This window comes from Pterocles gutturalis, unplaced genomic scaffold (assembly GCF_000699245.1).
Source record: "Pterocles gutturalis isolate BGI_N339 unplaced genomic scaffold, ASM69924v1 scaffold14044, whole genome shotgun sequence".
NCBI lineage: Eukaryota > Metazoa > Chordata > Aves > Pterocliformes > Pteroclidae > Pterocles > Pterocles gutturalis.
In genome coordinates, this window is record NW_010135912.1 from 14362 (window position 1) to 41393 (window position 27032).

General features: G+C 36.0%; 1 protein-coding gene across 1 annotated transcript in view; it reads left to right on the forward strand.

The window, feature by feature from the left end:
* CAMK2D (calcium/calmodulin-dependent protein kinase II delta) overlaps window positions 1–27032 on the forward strand; it is a gene marked incomplete at its 5' end in the record, with an annotated part of 48858 nt that overhangs the window by 14320 nt on the left and 7506 nt on the right. Inside the window, 7 exons of the mRNA XM_010082089.1 lie at window positions 522–605; window positions 1339–1381; window positions 5394–5431; window positions 10489–10497; window positions 11317–11376; window positions 13023–13064; window positions 15603–15651. Of these exons, the coding sequence (XP_010080391.1) occupies window positions 522–605; window positions 1339–1381; window positions 5394–5431; window positions 10489–10497; window positions 11317–11376; window positions 13023–13064; window positions 15603–15651 (325 nt within the window). The remainder of the gene's footprint in view (window positions 1–521; window positions 606–1338; window positions 1382–5393; window positions 5432–10488; window positions 10498–11316; window positions 11377–13022; window positions 13065–15602; window positions 15652–27032) is intronic.

The window sequence follows — 27032 nt, forward strand, 5'->3', positions numbered from 1 at the left end:
CACGGAGAGGCATATAGCTGGTTCCCAACTCTTCATTCATCCCAATAGGCTGCATTATCTTGCCTTTAAAATTGTGATGCAAATTAAGTTGAGTTACAGGGGGAAATGCAGATACTGCTGAATTTTCTCTGTAATAGTTCCTGCTGCTGTACCTCATCTAATACCATTAATGCTAAAGAAAGGTTTCCCTCTTATTTTAAAACACATTTTCCAAAATCATAATTTAGAATATTACTTCAATTATGTGTATACTGCCTAACTGGGGTTCTGGGATTTGTGTTTTTGTTAGTCCTTGTTTCTTTCAAGAGGACTTTACACATGGGAAAGGCTGAGTAAAATGAGACCTTTGTTTTGTTGATTTGAAAATTTCACAAGTGTGTTGAAACCTCCACAAAGGGGTACTCAGGGTAGAAATTAAAGACTTCGGTTTTACACCATGTGGGTTGTAATATGTATGTTGTAAGTAAAATGCGGGACGTCTGACTGGTTGCGTTAAAATTATTCTTTTCTTATTCTTTTAGCAACGTTCTACTGTTGCCTCTATGATGCACAGACAAGAAACTGTAGATTGCTTGAAGAAATTCAATGCAAGAAGAAAACTAAAGGTAAGAATGAAAACTGCAAGGATGAGTAGCTAATTTTGGAAAGATCAAAGTCTGTTGGCTTGTGTTCCATGTGTAAAACAAATGGTCCCTAAGCAAATTTTTTTTCTCAAATATGATGCATAAATGAACTATTTGATAGATGATCAGTTTTTGAGCATGAGGATCTTAAACTTCTCATGAAAATGAACTGAAAATACCATAATCTTGTTGGATTCAAAAGAATAACAATCATCTTCATTTATACACAGAAAAAAAAATATTTCATGAAGGAAAACACTTAACGTTATTCTTTTAGATTATCGTTTGTTTTCTCCTGACCAGACAGGATAACTTTGCAGATGTGAACTTTTCTAATTAGCACATTACAAATAAACCCTTCCTACCTAAAAAAAGAATGTAAGCAAATGAATAAGGTCTATTTCATATTCGGCTATGTATTTTGCTAATGATTATGGTGCCTTTGAGTACTCATGGGTTTGTGCATTATGTACTCACAAATTGTAAATATTTGAGATTATCAGGATTACTGATAGGTGTGTAATTAAGATTAAATTACAGTTTATGCACTCATGGCACCACGTATGACAGGTAATGCACAGACAATCCGTTATTTCAGGGTCAATTTAGTAATTGATGTAAGTTATATGTGTGTTTTCCTTTATGTTATGTCGTGTTCACATTCAGAATTTTACACAAGTGTGATGCTAATTTGAGAAAATGTATGTGTACACAGGGGGCCATTTTGACAACTATGCTGGCTACCAGAAATTTCTCAGGTATGTTCATTGAGCTCCAGATTAATATGGTCTTTTTGTTTCAATGTCTGTGATAACTAAGATCTAATTAGGATTTACTAGTACAGAAAGATCTTTGTTATTCAGGAGCATCTAGATATGATATATCTTAAGTTGTTTCCTTCACGGAAGCAAACAAAAATTTAAACTATTTGGGTCAAATAGAATCCCTTGTAACTGACAGTCTTAACTTTTCAGTAGAATGTGGGTTCCTTCCCTTTACTCTTTTAGTGTTATCTGTCAAAAGAGAGAGTTTTCCTGTCTATTTTGGTGTAGGAAAATCGAAAATAATGCATATAGCTTCACATGCATAAGTATCTCCAAACAACATTTAAAAACTTACTTATCTTTATATACCTGAATTCTCATTCCAGAATTCTGTTGCATCTCATATTATTAAAAAAAAAAAAAAAAAAGGCAAAACCAAACCAAAAAACATGTTCCTTCTTTATTGCTTTGCTAAGGAGTAGGAAATGTAGTAAAATGAGTCCTTCTTTTCCTTTTCTTCTAATGCCTAGCTTGACATAACGAGATGTTTCCTCTTTATGAAGTAATTTTGTAGTGATATCCCTGGAGAGTTAGATCTTTATACTAAACAAATATTAATAGCAAAAGCTAATAAGTTTGCTGTTAGTAGAGTTAGAATTGTCCTCAGGAGTAGCATTGCCAAAATTTTGATGCTGAATTTTTCATTTTGCCATTTGAGATTTGAAGTGTATAGTGAAAAAGAACACCAAATTTGAACAGTAACTTTACATATCCTCCTACTCTGTGATGTAACTATTGGAGTGTAACATAAATTAATTCATGGACAAAAACATGATGGTACTTTGGGCATGTTTTGAATTATGATAGCCACTGAATCATCCAAATAATTACATAATCATGAATGCAAGAACAACTTGTTCAATTTGCATAGCACTTGAAATACAATTTCTTAGTTCCTACATTTAATACACACCTATAATACAGAAGACTACATTTATGTAAATTACATTGGGTTAACGCTTAATGAATTGCCAGTATCTGCCAGTTCATTTTAAAGGTGAGAGTACTGTAGACTGCATATCATGTAAAAATTAATTATTATTAAATATCAAACAAATATATTCTTTCTCATCACTTTTCGTAACTGTTACTCTCTATATGTAAGGGTCAATTTCAACTTTGATGAAGCAAAAAAAAAGCTGAAGTAATTTTAAAATATTTTGCCATGGAAAGCAAACAGGGGTTTGGCTTTGTTTTGGATTTTTTTCACCTATCATCTCTGTTTTACACCATGATGAACCATGCTTTTCCTTGATGACGTTTTATTTTTTCAAGTTGTTTATTCATTGTATTTCATTGCAAAGCATGCTTTTGAAGGTCATTTGTCCATAGCAATGTGGTTATAAAAGTGTTTTATTTTCCTTTTTCTTTCTTCGTTTTATGTGGAATGTGTATTTCTTGTGAGGTAAGACCCTCAGCACGTGAAAGGAACATCTTTTTTTCTCTTCTAGATCAAAATTGCTGTTTGTCCTAAATCACTTTAATTTCTACATGTTGCCACAATGCCACTTTTCAGTCTGCTTTCCGGCATACTAGTGCTGCTTTGGGTTTTATTTATAGCCATTGCTTGTAGTTGCAAGAAGTCTTTCATTGTGGGCTTACTTTAGAATATGCTAATTGCTTTGCTACTGATGATTCTTTAAATATTTGATTTGTATGCAGTATCTCTGCTTAAAGAAAGATGTATGAAAATATTATTAAAAATACATTCCAAGCCAAAACCAACAAAGGCAGTTGAGTATAGACTATGTTATATAACATAAAATATTGCATAATATTCCATACTGGGCACATTTTGAAGGACATGCTAGCAATGTTATAAACACAACACTTGCAGTTATTGCCTTTGGTACCCTCATCTTACTGGCTTTCATTTAATTGTTTACATACAACGTGTAATGTCTGTTAAGCATTAAAATAATTCAGAAGTTTTATGCACAAATTTAGCAAAAGGACCTCGTTTGTTATGAACAGTAGCCTATAAGAATGCATTTATGTTTTCCCATATTTCTGTAAGGATTAAAAGAATAAACTTTTAGCCTTAGGTTTTAGAAATACCTCTTCCCCTTTGCTTTCCTGAAATTAATTGCTGAAGTTAATGGAGTGCCCACGATATTTGTGGTAGAGTAAAATCTAAGGGCATGTTGCATCAGGTCCTGTTGCAACACATTGCAACAGTATGTCTCCTATCTCAAAAATATATGTAAAGTGATTTATTTTCAATATTAATTTACATGTTCTGAAAATAAAAACATGCAATGGTCCTTTTGCATAATACAGGCAGATTTATTTTTCTTAATTTTAGTTGTAAATCATGTGCCTTGTGAGAGTTTTAATGGCAGTGTTGGCTGATGTCCATAATTAATAAACTGCATTTGGAGGGTTGATGTATTTGTGAAATTATAAACATTAACTTGGCTTCACTTTCCATTTTTTTAATGTAAACAACATAATAATGGACATCCGTTATTTCTGTACAGGTTCTGGTGTGATGTTACGTGTTCTGTACTCTGAACCAGAGCTAAATGAGCACTTAATGCAGATGTAGCCAGAGAATAAGCCACAAATACAAAAAAATAACCTCAGGTTTAAACCAGATACTCATTAACTCCAATATCCTCAGGTAGTCTGAGCAACCTTAGGCTTGCAAGGTCCAATTGTTTTTGTTTTAAAGAGAAGGATGCCAGCAATGATAGGAGCTCCATGTCAGGACTGTCTCCCTTCAATGATGCTGGATTGTTAGCTGCAGCATTTCCCTTTCAGAAGGCTTCCTGCTTATAAGCAAAACTGTGTGTGTGGAAAAGCACTTTCGTACAGCCTAATCCATGATACACTTTCTAGTAGGAAGATTGGGTTATAAACAGCAAAATTTAAAAGCGCCCAGCTTGTTTTGTGATTTATTATTCTTCAAGTCTTTGGCAGTGAGTCGTGAAGCACCTACACTTCAGTGGTGGATAGTTTCTTTGAATTTGGTGTGTCACCCAGCGTGTATTTCTGCTGTAAATGTTTGTGGGTCCCGAGCTGCAGTGTGCTTGTTTGCACATTAGCCCTCCAAATGTAGTAGTTTGGAATGATTTAGCCTCATTTTTGGTGGAAGTTTTAAGTGGCGGAATTTAAAGCCTCACATACAGATAAGGTCATGACAAGTGAAATTTAGCCCAGCAGTCCCCACTACTTTGAAGATATTTGATCAATGTGCAAGTTAATTCAGCAAATAACAGGTTTTCTTCATTAGGAGTAGAACAAAGCCTACTATTTGTTATTATTAACTCCTAGGCAGCACTCCTCCAAAGCAACACTTCATGTGCAGGTTGTTCTTGCTTTCTTATTTGCAACTTTCCTGACCTCTCATGCACGGTGACTGATGCAGTCATGGTGGGAAATCTCTAAGGAACCATTGCTCAGAGGCATCTGTTTGAAACGCAGTTTACTTTTCAGTAGGTGGAATAGATAGCATTGTACCTCACTGTGCCCTGTAGATACCCAATTGATCTGATATCGGTTACTTTTATATCAATGTCATGTTAATAACATCGTTAAAATACCAGTGGGCTCTACAAACACCTCATCAAAGTTCCTGCCATCAGAACAGTATTTTTTCATAGTAGTATCAAACTGTCCCCATCAACTATTGTAAACTCATTGCAGTTGAGAAAATGGGCATATCCAAAGGCTCCTGCTTTCACACTCACCCTTCTTCTGTTTGCTGTCTGCCACCCAAGGAGGTCTCTCCTTGTATAAGTACAGTTAACTTACAGCTTTAATCCATGGAAAAAGAGAGGTATGATAATCTTAAGAAGTGTAGTTTCCTATACTCAAAGCAACAAAAGGAGGAAATAAAAGCCAAAAACTTACCTGCGGCTGGGAGGCAATGGGGGTTTGCTTTGCAGCTGGTTGACCTCAGTGGTAACCACCTGACATTGAAATTATTTGTCTCATTTTACAGCAGCCAAGAGTTTACTGAAAAAGCCGGATGGAGTTAAGGTAGGTTAAAAATGTGCTTTAAAATATATGATACTAGTCACCACCTATCTGTAACTTCTGCCAGTTTTTAGAATTTATTATTGTTACTTGTTTTCTTTATAGAATTTGTTAATAAGAGCTTCTTACTGTATATTTGAAGTGATTAAAGTTAGTAGGTGAAGCTTAAAAAATTGAATAAAATAAATATTTGAAAAACAGACATTTTAATAAGTGGAAGATAGAAAACTACTGGAGAAAAAGCTTTTCTTTCTATTTTAATGAAGGATGATTGTGTAATTAATGGCTCTGTTATTTAGTAGCTATGAATATAAATGATGTTTTGGTGGTGGGCATGTTAGCTTTTTAGGTATCAGTGTTTATTTTCAGCTCTGTTGCCTCCGTGTTTTACCTTGACTTTTCATTAGATTTCATGAAAGACCAAAAGTTTACTGGTAGGCTTGGCTCCACATGAGGTGTATTCTGCCAGATGTACTTACTATATCTGGCAGAACTTGGAGTTTACTATCTCAACAAATCAGCTCATCCTGGGTAATAGAGCTTACTAAGAAGGGAACATTTTGGCAGCTTTCATACATGATTTAGAGCTCCTATTCTCATGTCACCAGATCCTGCAGGAGGAGAGATGCTTCACAAATGAACATTCTGGATAAATACTTTGAAAAACAGCCATAAAAAAATATATCACTCAGCAATGAAAAATATTTTATTTCTTTTCTCAGAGGACTCCTGGAGACTTAAATAAGTGCCTCATGCTTTCATTATATGATTCAAAAGATATTTTTCTATACTCTGTGTGTTTACTCAGTAGTGTGTCTTTGACCTGAATTTTAATTTTCTATTTAATCTTAACTTTCTACTTTAAAAAAAATGTATTCTTAAATACCAGATTCGTAGTATATTTGCCCCTGTTCTCACACATATGCACTTTTCCTACCAAAAAAAATCATGAGACTACTTAAAATGAAGTGAGTACACTATGATTTCAGTGCTTCTCGCCGACAAGTAGTAGACATCATAGTTATATGGAGAAGCACACATTCAGTGCTGTTATGTCATTTCTGTGAAAAATCCTTAACATATTTCATTGTGGAATATACAAATTTTATGTACTCTAGCTGACCAGCTTTTCCTTTTTAAATATCATTCCTCCTACAGGTCTACGATGGTATTTGTTATATCTCAGTTTTCGTTATAATATTGGAAACAATCGTTGCCAAAATTTTGCCTAAATTGTTGGGATTTGATGTTTTTGTGGTTTTCAGCACATTTTATGTGCCTACTGTTTGTCTGCGTGGTCATGTGGAGCAAAGGGAGTAAATTTACATCTGGGAAAGTCTTATTTTTGTCATTTCTGTTATTGAGTTACTATATACTCCATAACATTTTCCCACCACTTTCTACAGCTTAAGCTAACTTTTTCTTTTAAAAAAAAAAAAAAGCCAAAACAGAAATATACTATACTCCGTGCGTTGATACTTCAAATCCAACCAGTCACATTTTCTTCTTTTCCTTTCTCTCTGACTGGTCAATTCAGAAAAGGAAGTCCAGTTCGAGTGTTCAGATGATGGTGAGGATCTTTATCGACAGATTTTTCCTCCTGTGAAACGTTCACACTTAGAAATCAAACAGTTGCATTTAGTTTTGTTAACGTACTGTGAGAAGCTGCAAGACTTTAAAGCACAACCTTGTGAATTTTAAGCCTGCAGTTGCTGTATGCCATCCACAGTGAATTGTTCTGCAGTTCTTTCAAACAAGTTATTTATTTTTTTAACCAGGGGACATACAAAAACAAAAAAGTAGATGTAACATTGGCCAATGCAGCTGTCCTTAGTAAATAAAAATAGTAACAAAAGAGTAATCTTATAACAGCCTTCTATTAATTTTTAAAACCTCCTTACATTAAAAGCTAATAGTATTAATATCATAAAATGTAACACAAATCACATTTCTCTGCACAGTGAAATAGTGTCACTTTAGTTCAGCCACTGTACACCAAGATGCTATGCTAAATGCTCAAGGGTGAAGAAAAAAAAAACCAAACCAAAAACCACAACAATTTCACAGCCTTTGCATACTACAGTTTCCCAGCTAACTTCCTTCACAGCTCAGAGCTTTGTCACAAGATGTCCCAACTGACAGTCAGTCTCAATAACTTTTTTTTTTCCTCAACCTACTCTACAATCTTGTCTTAATTTGGCCTCTGTGATCCCACACAGGAACTTATTATATTCCTGTGTATTATGGTTTTGAATCTGACTTTGGAGATGTTTGTGATCATCAGCCAGCTTCTGTCGCTGCTCCCGGTGGAGAGAAGGCAAATACCCCACATCCACCTTTCACTGGGAAGTACAACTCTCCTTGAAAAGCAAAAATTGCTGGTGAAGTCTGAGCAGACTTGTATTGGTAAATAGTCTGTTCTTTGGGTGAACACAGAATTCCAGTAACAGGGCATTAGTGGTAACAGCCTCCAAATGAGGGTTATCGGAAAGGTATGGTGGGGATATTTCTAGTATCCCAAATATGAAGTGTGCTTTAACTTTCTTTTTACCGAAGTACCATGTGAAAGATTAAGTCCCAAAATGAAGGTTTTGTTTCTTAAAATATTTTTATGTTGAAAAAACACTGGTCATGATTCTGCAGTCATGCCCAGCAGCTTGGGGCATTTGTGTGTGTGTTTGTCCTGCACTACTGTCCGACCTCAAAATGTGGCTTTTGACAAGCAATCTGTTAGTGTAAAAGTTTTCCTTCTTTGCAACAAATAGAAGGCCACCACTTAAGCATAATTTGATTTTTAGAATAACTGTTTCATATGAAAAATATTACTTCTTTTCTAATAATTTCCCTTTGCTGTTAAAAATAGATGCAAAATGCACAATGTGTGTTCATATATTAATAAAAGCACATGTATGTGTTCTGTGAGAGAGGGAAGGGATACAGGCTTATTGCTGTTGTCTCTCTAAATTTCAAAGGATTTTACCAAGTTCTGTTTACACAGAAGAAATAACTATATTTTGAGTTAACATTAACATTATATTTCTGCTTTTACTAATGAATGCTGTATTCTTGATATTTTACTAAGAAGTTTTGAATATATTTCTTGCAGTTTTCAGCAGTAGCTGTAACAGATATTGTTTATTTTTATAGGACTTTCACCAAGGGAGTATGGACCCAAGCCTGCTCTCCTTACTCAGGCAAAATTGGAATTGAAATTTGATTAACCTGTTTTCATTATGTATTTGACAACAAGCATTCATTTGGCTTATCACTTTTTTTTTGTACTAAGCTACTACTGAATAGGACTGTATTCAGCAACAGGCATTGATTTGGCGTATCACTTTTTTTTGTATTAAGCTGTTACTGAATAGGACTGTGTGAAATATGATGAAATCTTAATTTCTTTCCTCATGTTTTTGCTTTATGTGTATCTGCCTTTTGTGAGGAGTCTCGTCATAAAAACACAAACTTCTAGTTACACAACTTGATACGAGATTTTCTCTTGTTTTAGAAGATTTAGTATGGTCTCAAGCAGTGTTGTATGTGTTCTCACTATTCCACAGTTCTCATTTAGTGCTTCCATTTATGGAAGTGGTTGTCATTTTTTAAAAATTTTTTTCCTGAGTAAGGAGTTCAGGTTTTGCCCAGCTCACAGTCCCATAAATAATCTAAGAAAGTTAGTACTTATACTTGCTACTACTTTTGTCTCCCATGAATGACATTATGCACAAAGGTATTTATTCGCTCCTTGTCTTGAGTTCAGACACTCATGCAAGCTTACAGTTGTAATCCTGAATAGATTAATGAAATTTATCTGGCAATAACTAGGTCAAGTTGGAGCATAAACTAAACTCTTGGAACTTAATAATTACTCATATTTTCTCTTAATGTCACTATCTGTAGAAGGACTGTTGTTAGAAAAATAAATGTTTCTCATCCTCCTGCTGTGGAGCACTGTGAATTTCGATTTTGAATCAAAGAAAATTATTTTTATTCTACATGGTAGAATGGGTCCTGTCACAAATTTTACTAAATAACATTTAGTGGCAAAATAACGTTCCCTTGACATTAACTAATGAGACTCATTTATAGTCTTCAAAGTCCGGTAAATGCTGGTTAAGATAAGGAAATTTTCAGTCTATAATTAATTAATGCAAATCCTGTTGACATTTCCATAATCTAGACACATTGTAGGTAAGACTTCAGTTCAGCTGCTGGCTTGTGCAATCAACAAGTCTACCGCCACACCTGTACCAAAGTAAAAGTAGTGATCAAAACTGCTGAGGACATTTAAGTTCAGTGAATTTCACTAATGGTGCTAACTTCTGAATGCTTTAATTTAGCAAAGCCTTGACACAGACAAAACTTAAATGTTAGCCTGCATGGCTGAGAAGCTGAGTATTTAATCTGAGACTACTGAGTCATTGGGAAGTTTAAATCAGAAGCCAGATGTTTCATACACATCTCAGTTTGGTCCACTATTCTAGGAATCTTTCTTTATGCCTTTTCTTATATGTTACTTAGGATATCGTAATTTTTGTATTGGTTTAGAAAGGCTTTTCTTTTAGAAGAAAAAATACCAAATATTGACCCAAAAATTGCTAGAGCTTCTTTCTTTAAATGAGGAATTTAATTGCATTTTTACAGAAATCCATTAAGGAAACAATTTGGGACTTTTTTCCTTGGTTTTGCACATTTATTAGAAGGTTCAGTAGAACTTTTTTTTTTTATTGAAGTCTTTCCAGGCAATATATATCTATATGCCCAGTTCTGCATGCTGCTTTGGATTGCTCTTGTTAAAATTAGACATGACAAAAATGTACGTAAATTTTTTCCTAATTATTGTTAAAGAAAAAATTATATCTTTCAAATGAGTTTTACTATACTGTAATCTTGCTGCTTAGTGCATGTAAAAAAGTGGCTCAGTACATTATTTTTAGCATTTCTGTTCTTTTCATGCCATGGTATTTATGAAATCTGAATCTTAAAAATGGATTTAAAGAATCAAATGCCTTTAAACATATTGCTAAACAGTTTACTTGACTTAAAAATTGTGTAAGAAGAAGCCAAAAGTCTTATAAAGGTGTAGTACTATGCTAGGCTTAAGAATTAACATGATGACCTACTTGTAAAGCTAAACAGATATGGACTGATTTGCAGAGTAAGACTGCAGATACTATAGTGGGACACCTTACACTCTCAGGTTATAGTACCGAAATTGAAAGGGTGATACACACTGCAGGATTCCTGAGGCTGCAGAAAATCACAGCTGTCAATTATTTTTGTCTGAAATAGCACTATAAAAAGGTGAAGGCGCACCAGGCTCTAGCATCAAGTTGTGTTTATTCAGATCTGGAATCAGTTATATTTATTCAAATCTGTTCCCAGAAGCCAGTAGAACAAATCTATAGATTTCTGGAGAGCTGTGAATAATCACACATTATCTATGGTAGTGACAGGTAATTAGAAATAAAACTGAGTGCAATTATTTAATACTGTTGCATGGAAAGAAATCACAGTGGCCATTTAGGACTTTCTTCAAACCGATATTTATTCTTTATTCTTCTCATATATGTTTAGCTGCTACTTAAAGGCTCTCTGATCTTTTAAGTGTCACAGCTGAAATCATCTATACCTTATATAGACCTTCGTATAGTGCATCTGAAAACCCGTAACCAGCCTGTTTGGAGGAGTTGCAGCTAGCTATCAGATCTATTGTTAGTGTTCTTTCAAGTTCATAAGTTCATCTTTCTGTGATTCTTTATTTCCATATCTATATCTATATATAGATATCTATATCTGTATATAGATGTTCTATACAGAGAGATATAGATACGGTGCCTGCCGCAAATTCTAAGGCCTGTCTGTTTCTATTTTCTGCATACCTACAGATAAACAACAAAACGAACGTGGTAACCAGCCCCAAGGAAAATATTCCTACCCCGGCGCTGGTATACCTGGAATCTTCCTTCTCATGCTATCTTGAAGTTTTTGACTGTCTTCTGTTCGTTCTTCCTTCTTTTTTTGCTTTTTCATGCATTTACTCTGTTTGCTTTCTAAAAACAGGTTTTGGAAAAACTTTTTGTTTGAATTATGCTTTCTTTTTATTGTGAGGAAGTCCATTAGCGCGTGTTTATTAATAGAAAATGTCACATGGAAGCTGGATGCGGTAGACTCATGGCATTTTTAACTGTAGTTGAAGTTCTTGCATGCTGTGCCAGAAAGTGAGTAGAATGCGCTTTATGTTGCTCTTAGCTCTTTGCCTGATGACTGTTTCCATCTTTTTAATGCTAACCTTTTGTAGAAAAACAAAACAAAACAAAAAAAACCCGAACAAACCACGAACCAAAAACACACAAAAATCCCCCAAAACTCTATTATTTTCTCTGCTTTTGTCTTAGTAAAAAGTATCGATATCAACGAGAGCTAACAGGATTATTGCTGGGCAACCATAAAATAGACCTTATTCAGATTTTCATTCCATAGTTCCTAAAACTCAGCAGGACTTTGCAAGTCTTCACTGGGATCAAGAGGCATCTACTGCTAAACATTTTTGCTTATTTCTCTTACATTAAATCTGCAGGAAACATTACTCATTAATAAGCTCTGTTAGGAACATATTACTAATCGGTGTGCTGTTCATGAATGTTTCTATTGCAGTCTTGCTTTTATTAGTAGCTCAAATTTCTTAGGCATAGATGGATCACAGGGCTAACAAATATAGATGCCAGTGCATAAATACCTAACTTTGTGAGATATTGTTTCTGTATGCCCACAAATATAGCTTTGAAAATGTGGATAATTCACACATGTTGGGAGAAACTTTAACTCTTGAATTTTTTTGTGCAACTGGCTCTGAAGCATACGGTGCTAAGTATTTCTAAGGACCAGTTAACAAGTTTCATGCGTGAATATATGGCAGTCTGTTCCTAGACATAGCCGTGCACAATAGTCAATCAATGCTGAAAATATGCTGGCTAACTGCCATTTCAAAGATATTTAATCTTTTTTTTAAGGGAAAAGGATTTGGGGAAATTGCATTTTAAAATTATGCCAAGATCTCTCTCGCTTACTTTCTGCTGCTCTGTCAGGGCAGCAATTGTTAGTTAACCTATGTCTTCCAAAATACGGTAGTGTTTAGAGATAGTTTACTCGTCCTAAATCCTTACCAATTCATCTGTATTTGTATTTGATCACTTCATACTAATACAAGCAAACATGTAAAGAAAAGAGGGCATTTCTGGCCTTCTTGTGTGGCCTACCTCCAACAGCAAAACGAGCAAAGCATTTACTATGACTGTGCAAACGAGAGCCTCTGCAGGTCTCCAGAGCTTCAAAGCCCTGTTCACATTGGTCTCTGCATGAATAAGGTCTCTGCATGCTGCTGCATTGGGTGAGATGGTCTTTCTTGCTGGCTTGCTGCTGAGGAAATCTCTGTTGGAGACATCCAGTTTCACCCTCTGGCAACAGTTAATATTTGTTTTAGCTCTTGTCAGTGTTCAGCGTTTGTGAGCTGACTCTTCTTGCGCTTCCTCACACTAACGACAATGTATTTACCAATGGGAACTCTTTTTCTCTTTATTTTGTTCTCGCTCAGGAGCCCCAAACTACAGTAATCCACAACCCTGATGGAAATAAGGTATTCAGAAAGAATCAACTCCATCTTGCATTTCCACACCACACATTTCATCCCCTATACCACAGCAAAATAGGGCCATTCCAGGAATTTATCAAGGAAAATCTCATTCCTGCATTTGTTACACCTGGTGTCTCTTGAGCCTGTTTTCATCTGTGTTTATCTGCTATGTGCGTCCTGCTGATTGCTTTTGGGGGAGCCGGTAGCAGTTGCCAGCGTTCAGTACCCTGTGCAGCCGGGCTTGGGGAGTGTGCTGTGTCTCTCGTTCCAGTCAAAAAAAGCTGCAGTCTAAGTAAAATCAAAGAATGTTGTTCTCAGAGTGTGGTGAGATTATACTGATGAGTTTTGTGTGCAGTTGTCACCATAGGTAAAGATGTCGTTTCGGTTTATCCCATCTGCTGTTTCTTAGCATGCTTATATACCATGTTCTGACGTGTCTTTTGCACAGGACTTTGTTCTTTTTTCCATAACATCACTAAGCTGTTTCAAAAAAAAAAAAACATTTTAAGGGACAAAGAGGTCTTTTAAGTTTTATACATTTTTTTCACGCTCTTTTCTTTTTCTTATGTATTGTGATGTTTGCATTTGGCAGCTGATTCCTAAAACGTGTTTTATTTTGTTTTTTTCATGCATGGACTTGAAAAGGGCCAGGAAATATCATCATTTTCATAAAATGCATGTTCCTAGGTTTCCTTGAAAGAATTTACTCTTCAACAAAAATTTCACTGTTTACAGCATTGACTTAAAGACCTGACATTTCATTTGTCGAGTCTCAACAACTACTTGTTATTTTGTATGAGAAGGATTGAATCTGAGTGAAAAATAACGCATGCAGACATTTTGCAAGCATGATGGTGTCTATTGTGCTTGTATATTCCATTCCTTTACGTACCTTGCCTCTGTTGAACATAGAGCTTTTATTTTCATGTTACTACTTTTTCAGCTTTTCAAGTTTAAACTCATAGGCAACAAACAGCCTGTGTTTGAACGCTAGTCTAATCTTTATTACTGAAGTCCACTAAAGACCAGAAACCCCAGATAAAAATATTGGCGTGACTACATCTACTTGGCCTTATTATATAATCATAGCAATTAAGATACTCAATGTCCCAAAAGGTCACAGCAGACAAGCAAACCACTTGATGTGGAGAGTTACTCCTAAATTTGTAAGACTGATTGTTGTAGTATGGCAACTGGAGTGGATGCTTCAATGTTACAGGCTACATCTGCCATGTGAGCTTGTGCATGGTGTTTACAGCTTGTATTCATGTGGGGGTTTTGTTTACTTATAAATATTTTATCTAATATTTCAAGTGATAGAGCATGGTCTGTCTGTGTAGAGTGAAACATCTAACACCAGCCAGTTCAGGAAAAGCATGGTGACTTGTTCACTTTTGTTTGTGTGTGAATTAATTCCTGTAGTTGTATTTATGGATGCACATGTGTTTTGTTTTTTTTAAGGTCCAAATAATGCATTAACCATTTTGAACATTCCTTCAGCTCAGCCTTGTGAGGACATAGTAAATAAAGGGCACTGTCGAACTTACCTTTTATTATTGAATTGTAAAATCCTTTTGAGTCTTAAAAACAGTACCACTCCTCTCTTCTGTCTCTCAGACAAAAATTGACAAGTTAATCCTTTTTGCTATGGTCTGTAAATTAAAAAAAAAAAAAAAAAAAGTTGATTCTACTTTTCGAGAAAGTGTACAGATAAATCAAGTTTAAAAACCTTCTGGCTTTCTAAAAATGTGTACATATTGCATTTGACAGTGCCCTACTGAATTTGCCTGTAGTATTTCATGTTTCTGGTAATTCATGAAAGACTGAGGTACAGTATCCTTGCCTTTTTAACAGTGTGGTGGCTTAAGTATGAACTGTCTGATACGTGAGTCATTCCTCTACATGACTGGTTGCTTGAAGAATACTACTACAATGATATGTTAGTTTGTCAAATTAATTATCATATATTTATCAGTTCTCCATCTCCTTGAAGATTTTTTTAATCACAAAAATAGTATAAAAATGTCAGAATCTTATCCAATAGTCTTAAAATCACTGGGAGGCTTTGTTTTAATACACATTGCATAAGTCCTATGAGCAGAAAAACAGTTGTAGATTGCAGCATGGAGAAGTCTGCATATTTAAAAGTTGGAATGGAATGACTTATTTTGCACAGTCGGTTTGATCACTAAGCTTAAAATGGCAAGCTGTCCTACTTTGGCTGAGGTAATTCATATAACATTTCAGTGGACTTTGTGCAATTGGATGTTAAAGAATGAAAAAGTTTCCTTTACATTCCTGTGAAGTCAAAGCATTAGACAGCAGGAAATGTATTTATGTTCTCTTCTGTAGAGAATGGCAATGTTTGACATCAGTTTCGGGTGGAAATGTCTTAATCAGTGTGTGACCATTTGTTTGTGAATTACATCCCACCCTGCTTCAAGGCTTTGCATGATATCTGTAACTAACTGTAATTTTTGAAGACATGCAAATAAGGCTTGGGTTGTTTTATACATTCTACTTATGTTTACTTCTCAACAGGAATCAACAGAGAGTTCCAATACAACCATTGAAGATGAGGATGTGAAAGGTAGGACTTGAAGCTTGAAACATTTGGAGAAGAAATAACATGAGTTATGTGAATGTATTTCAATAGGTCATTAAGCACAAACTCTTAATAAAAAGAGAGAATACTCTTTTTCCTTGTTTAAGAGCAATTACACTTTTGCTCTTCAGTGTTACATCTGACATGTTTCAGACTTGCCTTTGAGTTTTCGTTTCCCAAAACACCATTTGCCATGATGTTTTGGAAGAATATAAAGTTCCTGCTTATTAACTAAGATACTAGTTCCAGTAATAATAGTAGTAGATTAAAAACGTTTAAGTCAGTGCTTTGTAACTCCTACTTAGTTTATGTACTTTTTGCTTTTTTTATGTCATCATTTTAATTTTTGTTCTGTTCAGATGCCAGTGTTTTTTCATGTTTCTCTCTTGTTCTGTCCGTACACTTATTTCCATCTTCTTTTATTCTTTAAAAAGCTAAAATCAATAATTTTTTAATGAAATCAGTTCTGTAACCTCACAGGTACTGTTTTTGTTTCTGTTTTTCCCTCTAAATATTGTACTGTGATGTTACTCATACTTACTTTAATAACATTTTGGTTTAAAACAGAGGTTTTTTTAAAAGGGTAATAGGTTTGTGTATCTCTGGTTCACAGAAAATATTGTTTTTCAACCTCAAAGAACAATGCTATACATACAGGTGGAACGCAAGGCAGAGATGATAGTAAAGAAAATGTGGAGAATGGAAAAGAGAATTCTCAGTGACCCTTTGTAATATGAGATCTACTTTATGTTGGAAGTAGTATAATGCCTAAGTCACTGTTACAAGTGTGTATTAGCAAAGCTGTGCCCTAAAATATAGACTTGAATCTGCTGAAGAGCTTCACTGGTCGCTGAAGAGCACAGGAGTGTTTTAGAATTTAGAAGAGATTTAAATACAAAGTAGAATTGTATCAGAAATATCTAGTGCTTAGTTTCTGGCTCAGAACAGGTGCTCTCCATGTTTGATAAAAATATCAGTATTGCAAGGGTAATGAATTGATAGTGTAAGAATGAAAGTATCTCCCGGTAGCGGCTGTCCAAGGAGCGCAATGTTGAAAATGCCAGTTTTATATTATGCTGCGCGTGAGATTCATTGGGCGTTACGCCATGGCAGCTTAGCTCAGGCGTGCACAGGAGAGCAGAGCAGGCCTGGTGCAGAGCCCAGCCTCTTGTTTCTGCTGCTACTCATTGTGCTGCTTTTGGAAAGGCTCAGGAGGAGCTCAGCTACCCGCAGTCTGCTGCACTGCAATAATTTTCTCTACTTTTGCATAAGTTGGTGTTGGTGTTCCCTCGGTGGAGAGAAGACTTTTCTATCCGCTGCTAGTAGCAATGCGGCTGTAAATTGTGACTAGATGAGCTGCAGTTAGCTGTTATTAAGTCACTGATGCTTGCACTTTGTTCTCAAAGTTTCAGTGAATCATTTCACCGCCACTTGAACAAAGTCTTGTGTGCGTTAACAGCCAGTACCCACTCGCTTTAAATAACAACCTAGTGATAGTGGCTTGAGTTAATGCAAAGTAATGGCTTGGAGAACAATTACAGGTATCTGCAGCCGATGCAGAGGAAAATGCAGTGTAATTTACCTTTATTCATAACACTTTGTATTTCTTTCTTCAAACCATTATGTGTAGTTTAGCAACTAACCTCATTAAATGAATAATTTAATTATAGGGCCTCTGCGCGGTGATATAACTTGATGTTACAATGGTAGGATTTTTATGTATAAAATTCTGTCTAAAGCTTAGCGCACAGAATTATATTTCAGGAAGACAATTATAAGAAAAACAACAATGAATATGTTTCACCTAATTTTTTTATATGATTCTGTAGTATCACAGTTAAGAGCAGATTGGAGGCCATGATGTACTTTATTCTCAAAACAGAGAAGAGGCTCTTGCAGTAATCACAGGTCTGAGAGACGAGATACGGGTGGTGTCCTTCTCTTTACTGTAGCTTAGTGACAGATGTGATGTGTAGCAGATAAAGTTTTCTGATATTTGTAGGTTACTGACCCATTGCTACATAGTAGTGATACAAAGGGCATAAAGTGGATAAGCCAGTAAGATGAGCTGGGGCTGTACTCCAGGAAGAGTGTTGCATTGTGTATTTTCTGGAGACTGCAGAAGGAGGAGCTGAAAGATGTTACCATGCAGAAGAGGAGGCAGAGTAGTGCAGGATTGCTCTTCATCTGCTTTGGTGGGAAGGTGGGATGCTTCCTCTCTACCGACAATGAGAGTTTGAACTGCTAATATCTGGGATGATCATGATGACCTCATACCCTGAGGCAGCTGTTTCAGCATCAGGTCTGTGGAGCAACACGTAACGGTACCACTACTCTGTTCAGCAGACACCAGGTGCACATTTTGTTCCAGTGTATAGGGATTTAATTTTCTGTTTATTTAAAAAACAAATATAATCTCCCTGCCGTTAATTGCTTGCAAGCTTGCTTGGTTTTCACTTTTTAGTATTCTTCTCACACTTCCAATTTTTCCACCAGAGGCTGCCTTTCAGCTTGTTTTATTATAAATTAAAGCTAACAGTACCATTAAGGTCTAATTTGTAGAATGATTCAGGGAATAGGCAGTCCTGCAACCCTGACAGCTATTATAAGCTCAAGCACCATGCTGTAGCAGGGCACTGAGGAAAGATATTTTCCCCCTACACCAGACTTGACTTCTGGATGTAGATTTTCTAGGACAACAGTGAGAAAGCTGTTCTCTTGTCAGGAACAACAGCTACTGGCTGCAGGTGGAGGTACGATACTGATAGGGATGAATGGCTGTCAGAGGTAGCAGAGAGAATTCTCTCTGATTACTGACTGTCTGGGTCCTTATGCGCATGCTCAAGCTCATGCTTGTCACCAAATTTGACACATCTAGACGGAATGTTCCCCACCTGAGATGGTAAAGGACCTTAAAAATCTTTTTGCTTTTCTTCGCAGCATGGAGTGCAGCATGGGGAGAGGTGCTCTCCTTCCTGCAAAGGAGAAGGGAAACAGGGATGCCACTCTGTAACTCAAGAGTAGTACTAGCATATGTTTTACAGTATTGCAGTATGACCCACACCTCCCAGAGAATGACTCTTGTTTACAAAGGTGTGCAGTCTATGCACTTTGTTCCTCCTTCTGTTATTCTAGCCTTGTGCATAGATTGCACAAACTGGTACGAAGTTCCTTCCTTTGTACAGACTACCAGTCCACACATATTTAAAACATTCAGCTCTACATCAAGTGATTTTCTTACTTTTTATTGATTTGACTTGTTAAAGTTGTGTGGTTTATGTGAGTCTGTGTGGCTGTGTATCTCCAGCACAGTTGTGCTTTTGTGTGCCCTGTGGGAGTGTGCCTGCATATGCATGTCTGTACAAAATACTAGAAATGTTATGATTCTTTAAGAAAGGTAGCAATTAAAAAAAAAAGAAGTCTTAAATCAGCTATCACAAATAAGTCTTTAGGAACATATTCTTATGTCTAATGTATCTGGGAATGTGTACAGTATTCTCTCATGAGGATCTCACCCTATTTTTCACTTTTGAAGGCAGATACTTTAACTTGAAGACAGTAAAATTGGGCTTACCTTTTATTTGTTATGTATTGAAAAATCTTAGTGTCCGTAACTTTGTCTTGTTTATGTATGCATTTATATCCTTCAGGACTGGGATATATTTCTTTTACTGGAAGCAATACTTGGCAAATGATAGTGAGCCTTAATAATTCAAGCAGTAAACTAATTCTAGATCTTGAGTCTGAAATTACTTGAAGCTGTAGTTCAGGTTCCTCGCTCACATAAATTTCTGACATGAACCATTGATCATGGGCTTATCTGCATGACAGTGATCCCCCCAAATACAAGGACAGGAGAGGACAGAAAGAACATACTGAAGAATAGGCCATAGGCAATGCCTTCTTCCAGGATTGCTTCAGGATTCTCTTTCCTGTAGTAATGAGACTGGAACTCTGGCAGCATCTCTTTGAGATGAGATTGATACGTTTTTTTGATTAATGCTATAGAATACAATCATTATTTTTGCCAGCAATGCACACAGACTTTTACAAAGCTGAGTTGTTAAATTTATCACTGTCAGGAGATCTAGATTTCTTATGGTATTTTTTTTGCCCCTGGAAATGAATTAATGAAAGCACTAGTAGGAATTCCTGATGGGAAAAATTGCTGAGCCGCAGGGCACTTACAGATTAGATAAATTCTGGCTAATCTGTGCTGCTTAATACATCTGTAAGGCATATGGCTTCGAAAACTTAACCATTCAGGAAGCATATATTATCATATAATTTTGCTAATTGATTTCATTTTATGCCTGTTGTTTTTTGTTTTATTTAACAGTAAAAAAGAAACCAATTTAAACTAATCTGTTTGGAACATTCTTTCCTGAAGAAAAACCTTTAAATTTCTAAGAACATTTTTTAAAAGCTCTTTCAGAACCCTGTATTATCTCAGCACTGGATGGAGGGATAAATCCGCGCTGGCATCTGAACAGAGTCATTTATGGCTACAACCTTTACAGCCATTCTTTGGCACCCACACTGCATCCCCAAAGTACATAATTAATGTTGTTTATATGCTCAAAGATTTTATAAGTTCTTGTTGCTTGTAATTAAATTATCGTTATTTTTCTTTTGGCCTTCTTTTTTTCTGCCTTCACATCTACTTGACCCTCATACAGCTCTCACGAAGGAGGGTGACATGGAGAGGTTATGTTCCACCCACCACTCCTCCTCTTCCATTGCTTCTTCATCTCACTGGTCACCACCCTTGCCGTGCCCCAGCGGCCGCTCCTGCTGCCAGTGCCTGCTGAGGACTCTGATCACACTCTACCTCTTCATCTTTGTTTGTTCATATGTTGTGTTTCTTTCCATCAATTCAGCGGGCAAGTCCCCGAAAAGTGCAAACTCAGAAAGTCATTCACTTGAGTCTGAACTCTCCCACTCCACTCCTTCCTCTGTACTGTGTAAGTTTAGAGACTCATCTGGTCAGATGATCTCTTTTGTCTCGCCTTCTCTTCCCTCCCCATCATCTGACAATAGCACAAAAATGTCGATACTGTGATCTGTCTGATCTAGGAATGACCTTTTCTTAGAGCTTATAAAAGTACGGAGTGTATTTTTTTATCTGTTTATTTCTTGGCTAGGTTTTATGGGTTGTAAAAATATATTATGAACTGTAACAGCAGTATAACTAGGTATTTCAGAAAGTTGTACCTTGTAGAGGTTTGTCTCTGCAATAGTTTTCAACTTAAAGATAGTGTCACTGTCACCTCTGGCTTGGATCCTGGATATGGAGTTTCTGCATTGGTTACCTGTTATGTTTATATATGTCGTCAAGTTGCTTTCTTTAGCATCACCATTGATAAAGCAACCTTAAAGGTGCTGTGACATCTGTTAGCTTGTGTCATTGATTCATCACAACTGGAATGCTTCATGCTCTGCTTAGGAAGCGATCTGTGACCAATTAACTGTAAAGGAAATCTTAGGGTGAGGTGACTATGTTTAAACAGTTTAAATATGAGAAGAAAAGGGCATTGTATCTGCAGTATATATCCCCAGAAAATCCATTATGTACCAAATATTTTCAGATTTGAATACTTGCGACCTCACATTTCCTCCTTCATTGGGTAAGTAATAGTGCTAAGGCCACTGTGGATGTTTAAACATAGAGGTTACCAAATTATAGAACAGAGGCACCTCAGCTAATACCACTGTTCTTGAAAAAAAGTAGATTATTTTAGTTTCCCTGCGTGTGGTGTAGAAATGGCATAGTATATGTATATAATGACATTTTAAGAAAGTGAACAATCTTGTATTTATTCTGTTCATTCTTTGACTTCAGGAATGAGCACACTTCTGTGACGCTTTGTTCCACAAAATAAACTTCTCAAAAATCCTGTAAAAAAGTGCAGATGTAATTCAGCTTAAGGAATGCAATAACGATTAAATTAAACAACCATCTGCTGTGAGGCAGGAGAAGTATTAGGTGAAGCTATTCTGGTAAAGCTACTTGGTGGAAACGTAATGGTACTATTCCTCTGGTAGTAGTTAGCCTACCAACTGAGTTTTGTTTAAATGATTTAGAGATTAGAAATTTAGAATTTGCCAAAACAGTAGTAGGAAAAACATGAGAAATTAACTTGGTATCTAAATATGCACCAGACTTGCTTGTATTTTTGTATTCTGATGCTTCAAAATAACTTCATCCCAACAACCAGAGTACTTAAGTTAGTTAACTAACTAGGTTTAGTGACCAAAGAAACTGTAAAGTCCCTGTAACCTCATCTGACCTCAACTAAGTTTTAATAATGTGTGATTCGGGTGTAATGCAGTTTTAGAAATGGCCATGATATGCTGTGTTTTCTGTAGCTGTCCATTTAATAGGAATCAGCAGTCCTGGGACCTGAGAAAATTTAGAAAACCGAAAGTGGTTATTGTCTACCAAGAGCAGGATTAATTGAAGTTCAAGTAAAAAGAACTTTGGTGCTGAGAGACAGCATTAGAAACATGATAGACTATTAGAGTAAAAACTGCTGGTGTGGCCAATGGAAGATGTGTTTGTGCTAAAACCATTTGGAAGTGCAGTCTTCTTGAGCTAGCTCTAGCGATCTGTTGTACAATACTGATTCAGATTGTATGGGACTCTGCAGTACCAACACAAAGGGGCTGCTGGAGTTGTGTACCTTGGCAGACTTACATTCACCAGAAAAAAAGATAACTGCTATAAATAGCTACAGTAATTAATAATTTTTTTGTCAGTGAGCAATATTAAGAAGTCGGTGAAAGTAAATACTTCTTGGACTTTTTTGGTAAAGTACATGAAAGTTACTGGGCCTGTCAGAGATAATGACACAGGATCCGGTGATTATGATTTTTAAATTGCATCACAGGAGGATTCAAGTCTGTTGTCACAGAGCGTGTTTGAGAATTTTGAAGAAAAAATTGTACAGGGAAATCAGACTATAAGTCTTAGGACGGGAGGTACGGGTGGTCAGAGGCAAAATAAGGGCTCCAGAGTTTAACTGCATGAATACTCGTACCTGGCAGCTATTTCATGACAGCACGGCGGTAAGATGGTGAAAACCAAAATAGTCTGCAACGTTAATTCTGCATAGTATGAAACTGAATCATTCTCTGTTTGTTGTTAAGTAGCAATTATTATAATTATATCTATACATTATAATTATAAACCAAAAAAATACTGATTTCTGAGTAGGTAAACCTGATAGGTTTTAGTCTGCTGTCACAGACATGGGAAAAAGATGGTGTAGATATGGCATGTTGAGAAAAGACACATTGAGGAAGGATTATCATATAGTTAAAAGTAAGGCCTGGAAAATAAAACATGTCAATTCCAGTCCCAGGTGCTTGAGGTATTCAGGAATAGATTTTTAAAGGTAATGCAGTTTTGCTATGAGTAAAATAGGCAAATGCCACATTTATTAGAGTTATTGCTTAGGGATTTTTATTATTATTAGTATTATTATTGCTGTTATCTCACATCCTCTTGCTTTTAAAGCTTATTTAAAAGGAAAGATATGTAGAATTGAGGATTATTACTGATTTTCCATTGTAAAACACTAGTGGACAGCAAAAAGTTTTCTCTGACTGAACTGCTAAATTGATTATGTAGGAGCACAGTTTATATAAAAATTGCACAACAGCAAATCTTGTTAATGTCTCAGTTATGAAGACTTCAAGCATTATTTCTTGAGACAGCAGCCAGATTCCATGATTAATGTAACATGTTGAGAAACCGTAGTGCAGTATCTTGTAAGTGCAGTGACCATGATACAGCTTTTTTCTGACACTGTAGGTGATTTGTCATTAAAAAATAAACATTTGCCAACATTTTCTGCACAGTATAAATGTTAGTATATTTTATGGTAGTTCCAAGGCAAGAGCATCTTCAGAAATAATTCATTTTGTATAAATAAACTATGTAGTGCATATGGCAAGTTGCTTAACATCACATAAAGGTTTAAGTAGGAGATGCACTCATTTTGCTTGATCTGTTTTGTCATTATAAGGTGGAAAAGGGATTTGCTGGGATAATTTTTCAGATATTTGCCTATGTATCTAATGAAATAAATTTGTTTCATTAGGCAAAATGTAGGTTTGCAGATTTTTAGAAAGGTGAAAGGCAGTCAGTCGCTTAAAAAAAATTCTGGAACTGTCCACCCATATCATAAACAGATGAATCAGATGGAATCTTTGGAATCAGCAGGTGGTAGGAAAGAGATGTTATTCCTAAGAGATAGATATAGATATAGATATAGATATAGATATAGATATATATAAAAACTCAGATGTCTTAGTTCATATAAATTTTTAAGGTATTTTGGTCTAGAAGCAGCAGGGTGAGAGGTAAGCTCTGATGTTACGGACACTAAATTTTGATAAACAAAATTATAAGTCCCCTGGAGCACACTTTGTCATCTGAGAGTCTCGGTATGTTTTGTGTAGAGCAAAGATTCAGTCAGTCATTTATTCATGCAGCACCTGCTTTTATTCACAGAATTACTTTCTTGGAATATTTGTGGAACAAATTGTATTTGTGGAACAAATTATAAGAGAAATTATCAGCAGAGAATTTTCAAATATTGGTGTGAATAGAATATCACATTCTGTGACATTTGCTGTATTCCGCTCTGCTGCTGGGGCAGCAACACATGCTGTAAAGTTGAATGACATCTGGTGCATCCACATAGCCAGAGTTTGTTATACAAGACAGGATAAAATTTGTAATCTCTTTCTTTTTGAACTTTGGTTATTTTCAGTCTACAGAAAGAAGGTTAGTGGCTGTATGCTTTCCATCTAATTGCTATTCATTGGGATTAGAAGTGAAGCTAGGTTCACCCATATTGTGCCGTTCAATTTTGTCAGGCCAGTTATCACCCTGATAAGGACTGTACTGTTTTAAAATTATAGCACAGTGAGTAGGATTTGTCTCCCCAGATTTCAACATCCTCCACAATGTAGATATCTATATTTGAGCTACTTGTCTAGACTCCCTCTAGTCAACGCAAATAGGTCAGATGAGTCACCCTTGTCTTAGAATACCTATTTTAGGATGTGATGAATTGTGCCCTGAAAGTGCTTATTTCTCTCCATTGACTCTAAGGGAGGAGAGTTGAGAGAACAAAATCTCTTGTCTGTACTTATACATGTCTAAATTGATGTTGTGAGATTAATCCACGTTGATACGTACCAAGATATGTAGTTAAAAATACTGAGTTGGAAAGTTTTAAGGGCTTTATCCTTGAGAAACATGTCACCTAGAAGGAAGCAGAATCATTTTAATAATCTTTGAGTTCATGTGCTAGTCTCTAAACAGGCCACCTCATTCTTCTGAAAAGGTGTGTTACTGTTTAGCAGGGATTTCTTCACCGTTTCAAAGTAAATGGTAGTAAGGGGTACGCAGTTCCCTCATTTGGGTTTTATTTGAAAGATGGGGGTGACTGGTCCTCACTGTGCATTTCACAGGCCCTGTTGCAGTGTCTGCACAGTGGTTATTTGATAAAGCTGTTTGATGAAAGACCAAAAATATTATTTTTATAGTTCATTAGTATGATGATTGTTCCTAGGGTATTAGTAACAGCAGAAAGATACCAAATTGTGAAATATAAGGCAATTCATACTCTAAATGTTCTTGCCCATCTTGCTGTCTAGTAGTCAAGAACTACTCACAGAAAGTCTTACTAGACCTTTATATCAATTTTTTCTCTATCACTTCTTTCCTTTCTGGTTGTTGGGGTTTTTTTTGGTGCTTTTTATCTGAACGTATTAGGTGCACACTTAAGAAATACTAAAAGAGATGGTGGAGCATGAAAGAAATGAAAAAGTTCTTTAACACCACAATGCCAGTTCTTGCAGTACAGCACTGGAGACTTACATTCTGCCTATCCTCCTCAATGTTTTCTTTTTGAAGAAGAATGTGAGTGCTCTCAGTAGGTTGGTTTTAACATTCCAAGCATATTTAATTTGTGTGTGTGTGTTAATAGTCTAGTCCACGTGCAGGCATGTGCAGGAGAATTATAACTACTGCTTGTGCAAGACATCTACTACAGCTTGGTTGCTTGAATTTCTTTTTATTTCAAGGTTGGTCTTCCAAAATTATTTTCTGAGGTTTCATGTGGAGTTGAATGTAAGTTAAATACTTGCAAATGTGCCAGTAAAATCCCTCTCCCTTATCCATTTAGCATTAAACTCACTAAAATCTATCTGAGAGCAGTGCCGCTCTGGTTGAACATCATCAGTATAAGGTTGAACTTTACCAAATGATAAATGCACAGTGCAAAAATACAAACATCTGTTCTTCAAAAAACAAGATTTAAAAGTAGAAATCTGCTTTCAAAGTGAAGTCAGTAAGATTTTCCATCTCGTGAAAGTCTTTTAAACTTTGCCCTCCTAGAGTAACTAGTGTAAGTAATAATCATACCACTGTGCAGAATTTGTTTACTCTGCAGTGTTTTAGTGTAACTCTTATCAACATTAACAAATACTGAACTGTGAGCTTATTTCTTGACTGATACGTAAAGGAGAAACAGTTTAACATACTTTTTGCCTTTAAAGCATGTGCAGAAACTGCTTGAGTTGACTATTCTTACTAGAAATACATATTCTGTTTGTTGGTTTTAATGTGTTATTCTTCTGTTACTATTTAGCACGTATTATTAGTTAGTAGATGTACTGTAGTATCCCCAAATGATCTGACTGGCATTTATTGTAATATAGATGTGTTAAGCATTTTACAGGCAAAGGATAGTCACAAGCACAGAAGTCAGGGCTGAAAGACTCTGCGTTGTAATTAGATCTGTGTGGATGTGTATGCATTATATGTAATCCACGAGCTTTGCACCAGAGGATCTTGATTATAGGCTTAGGGCCTAAATTCCTCTTTACTTAAATGTACACATTTGGTCAAAGCGAACACCAAGTGTTACCAAGGTTCCTGAAAATCGGATTAGGACACTCAAAAGCTACAGGCCCTGTGTGTGTGTGTGTGTCTCTGTGTGTCTGTGTCTGTGTGTGTGTGTGTGTGTGTGTGTGTTACGAGCATCACTCATAAACCAAAATCCGTTTCCTTTATTTTGAAGTTAAGAGTTGGGGTTTGCGTTTTGTTCTGCTTTTTAACAGCAGATCCTTCAGTGAAAGAAAGAAAGAAGATTAGAAGCATGATAGGAAAGTGCATTGTTCTTGACACGTGTCTAATTTCCTCATGAGTACAGGCGTACACTGAAGCCAAAAATGTGTAAAGCAGCAGTGTAACATCATGGCCTTTGGTCATAGTAAAGGAGGAGAAATGGCCTTTGTGCCAGCTGAGGAATGACAGAATACCTTTGTTACAGCTGCTCTTCTGACAG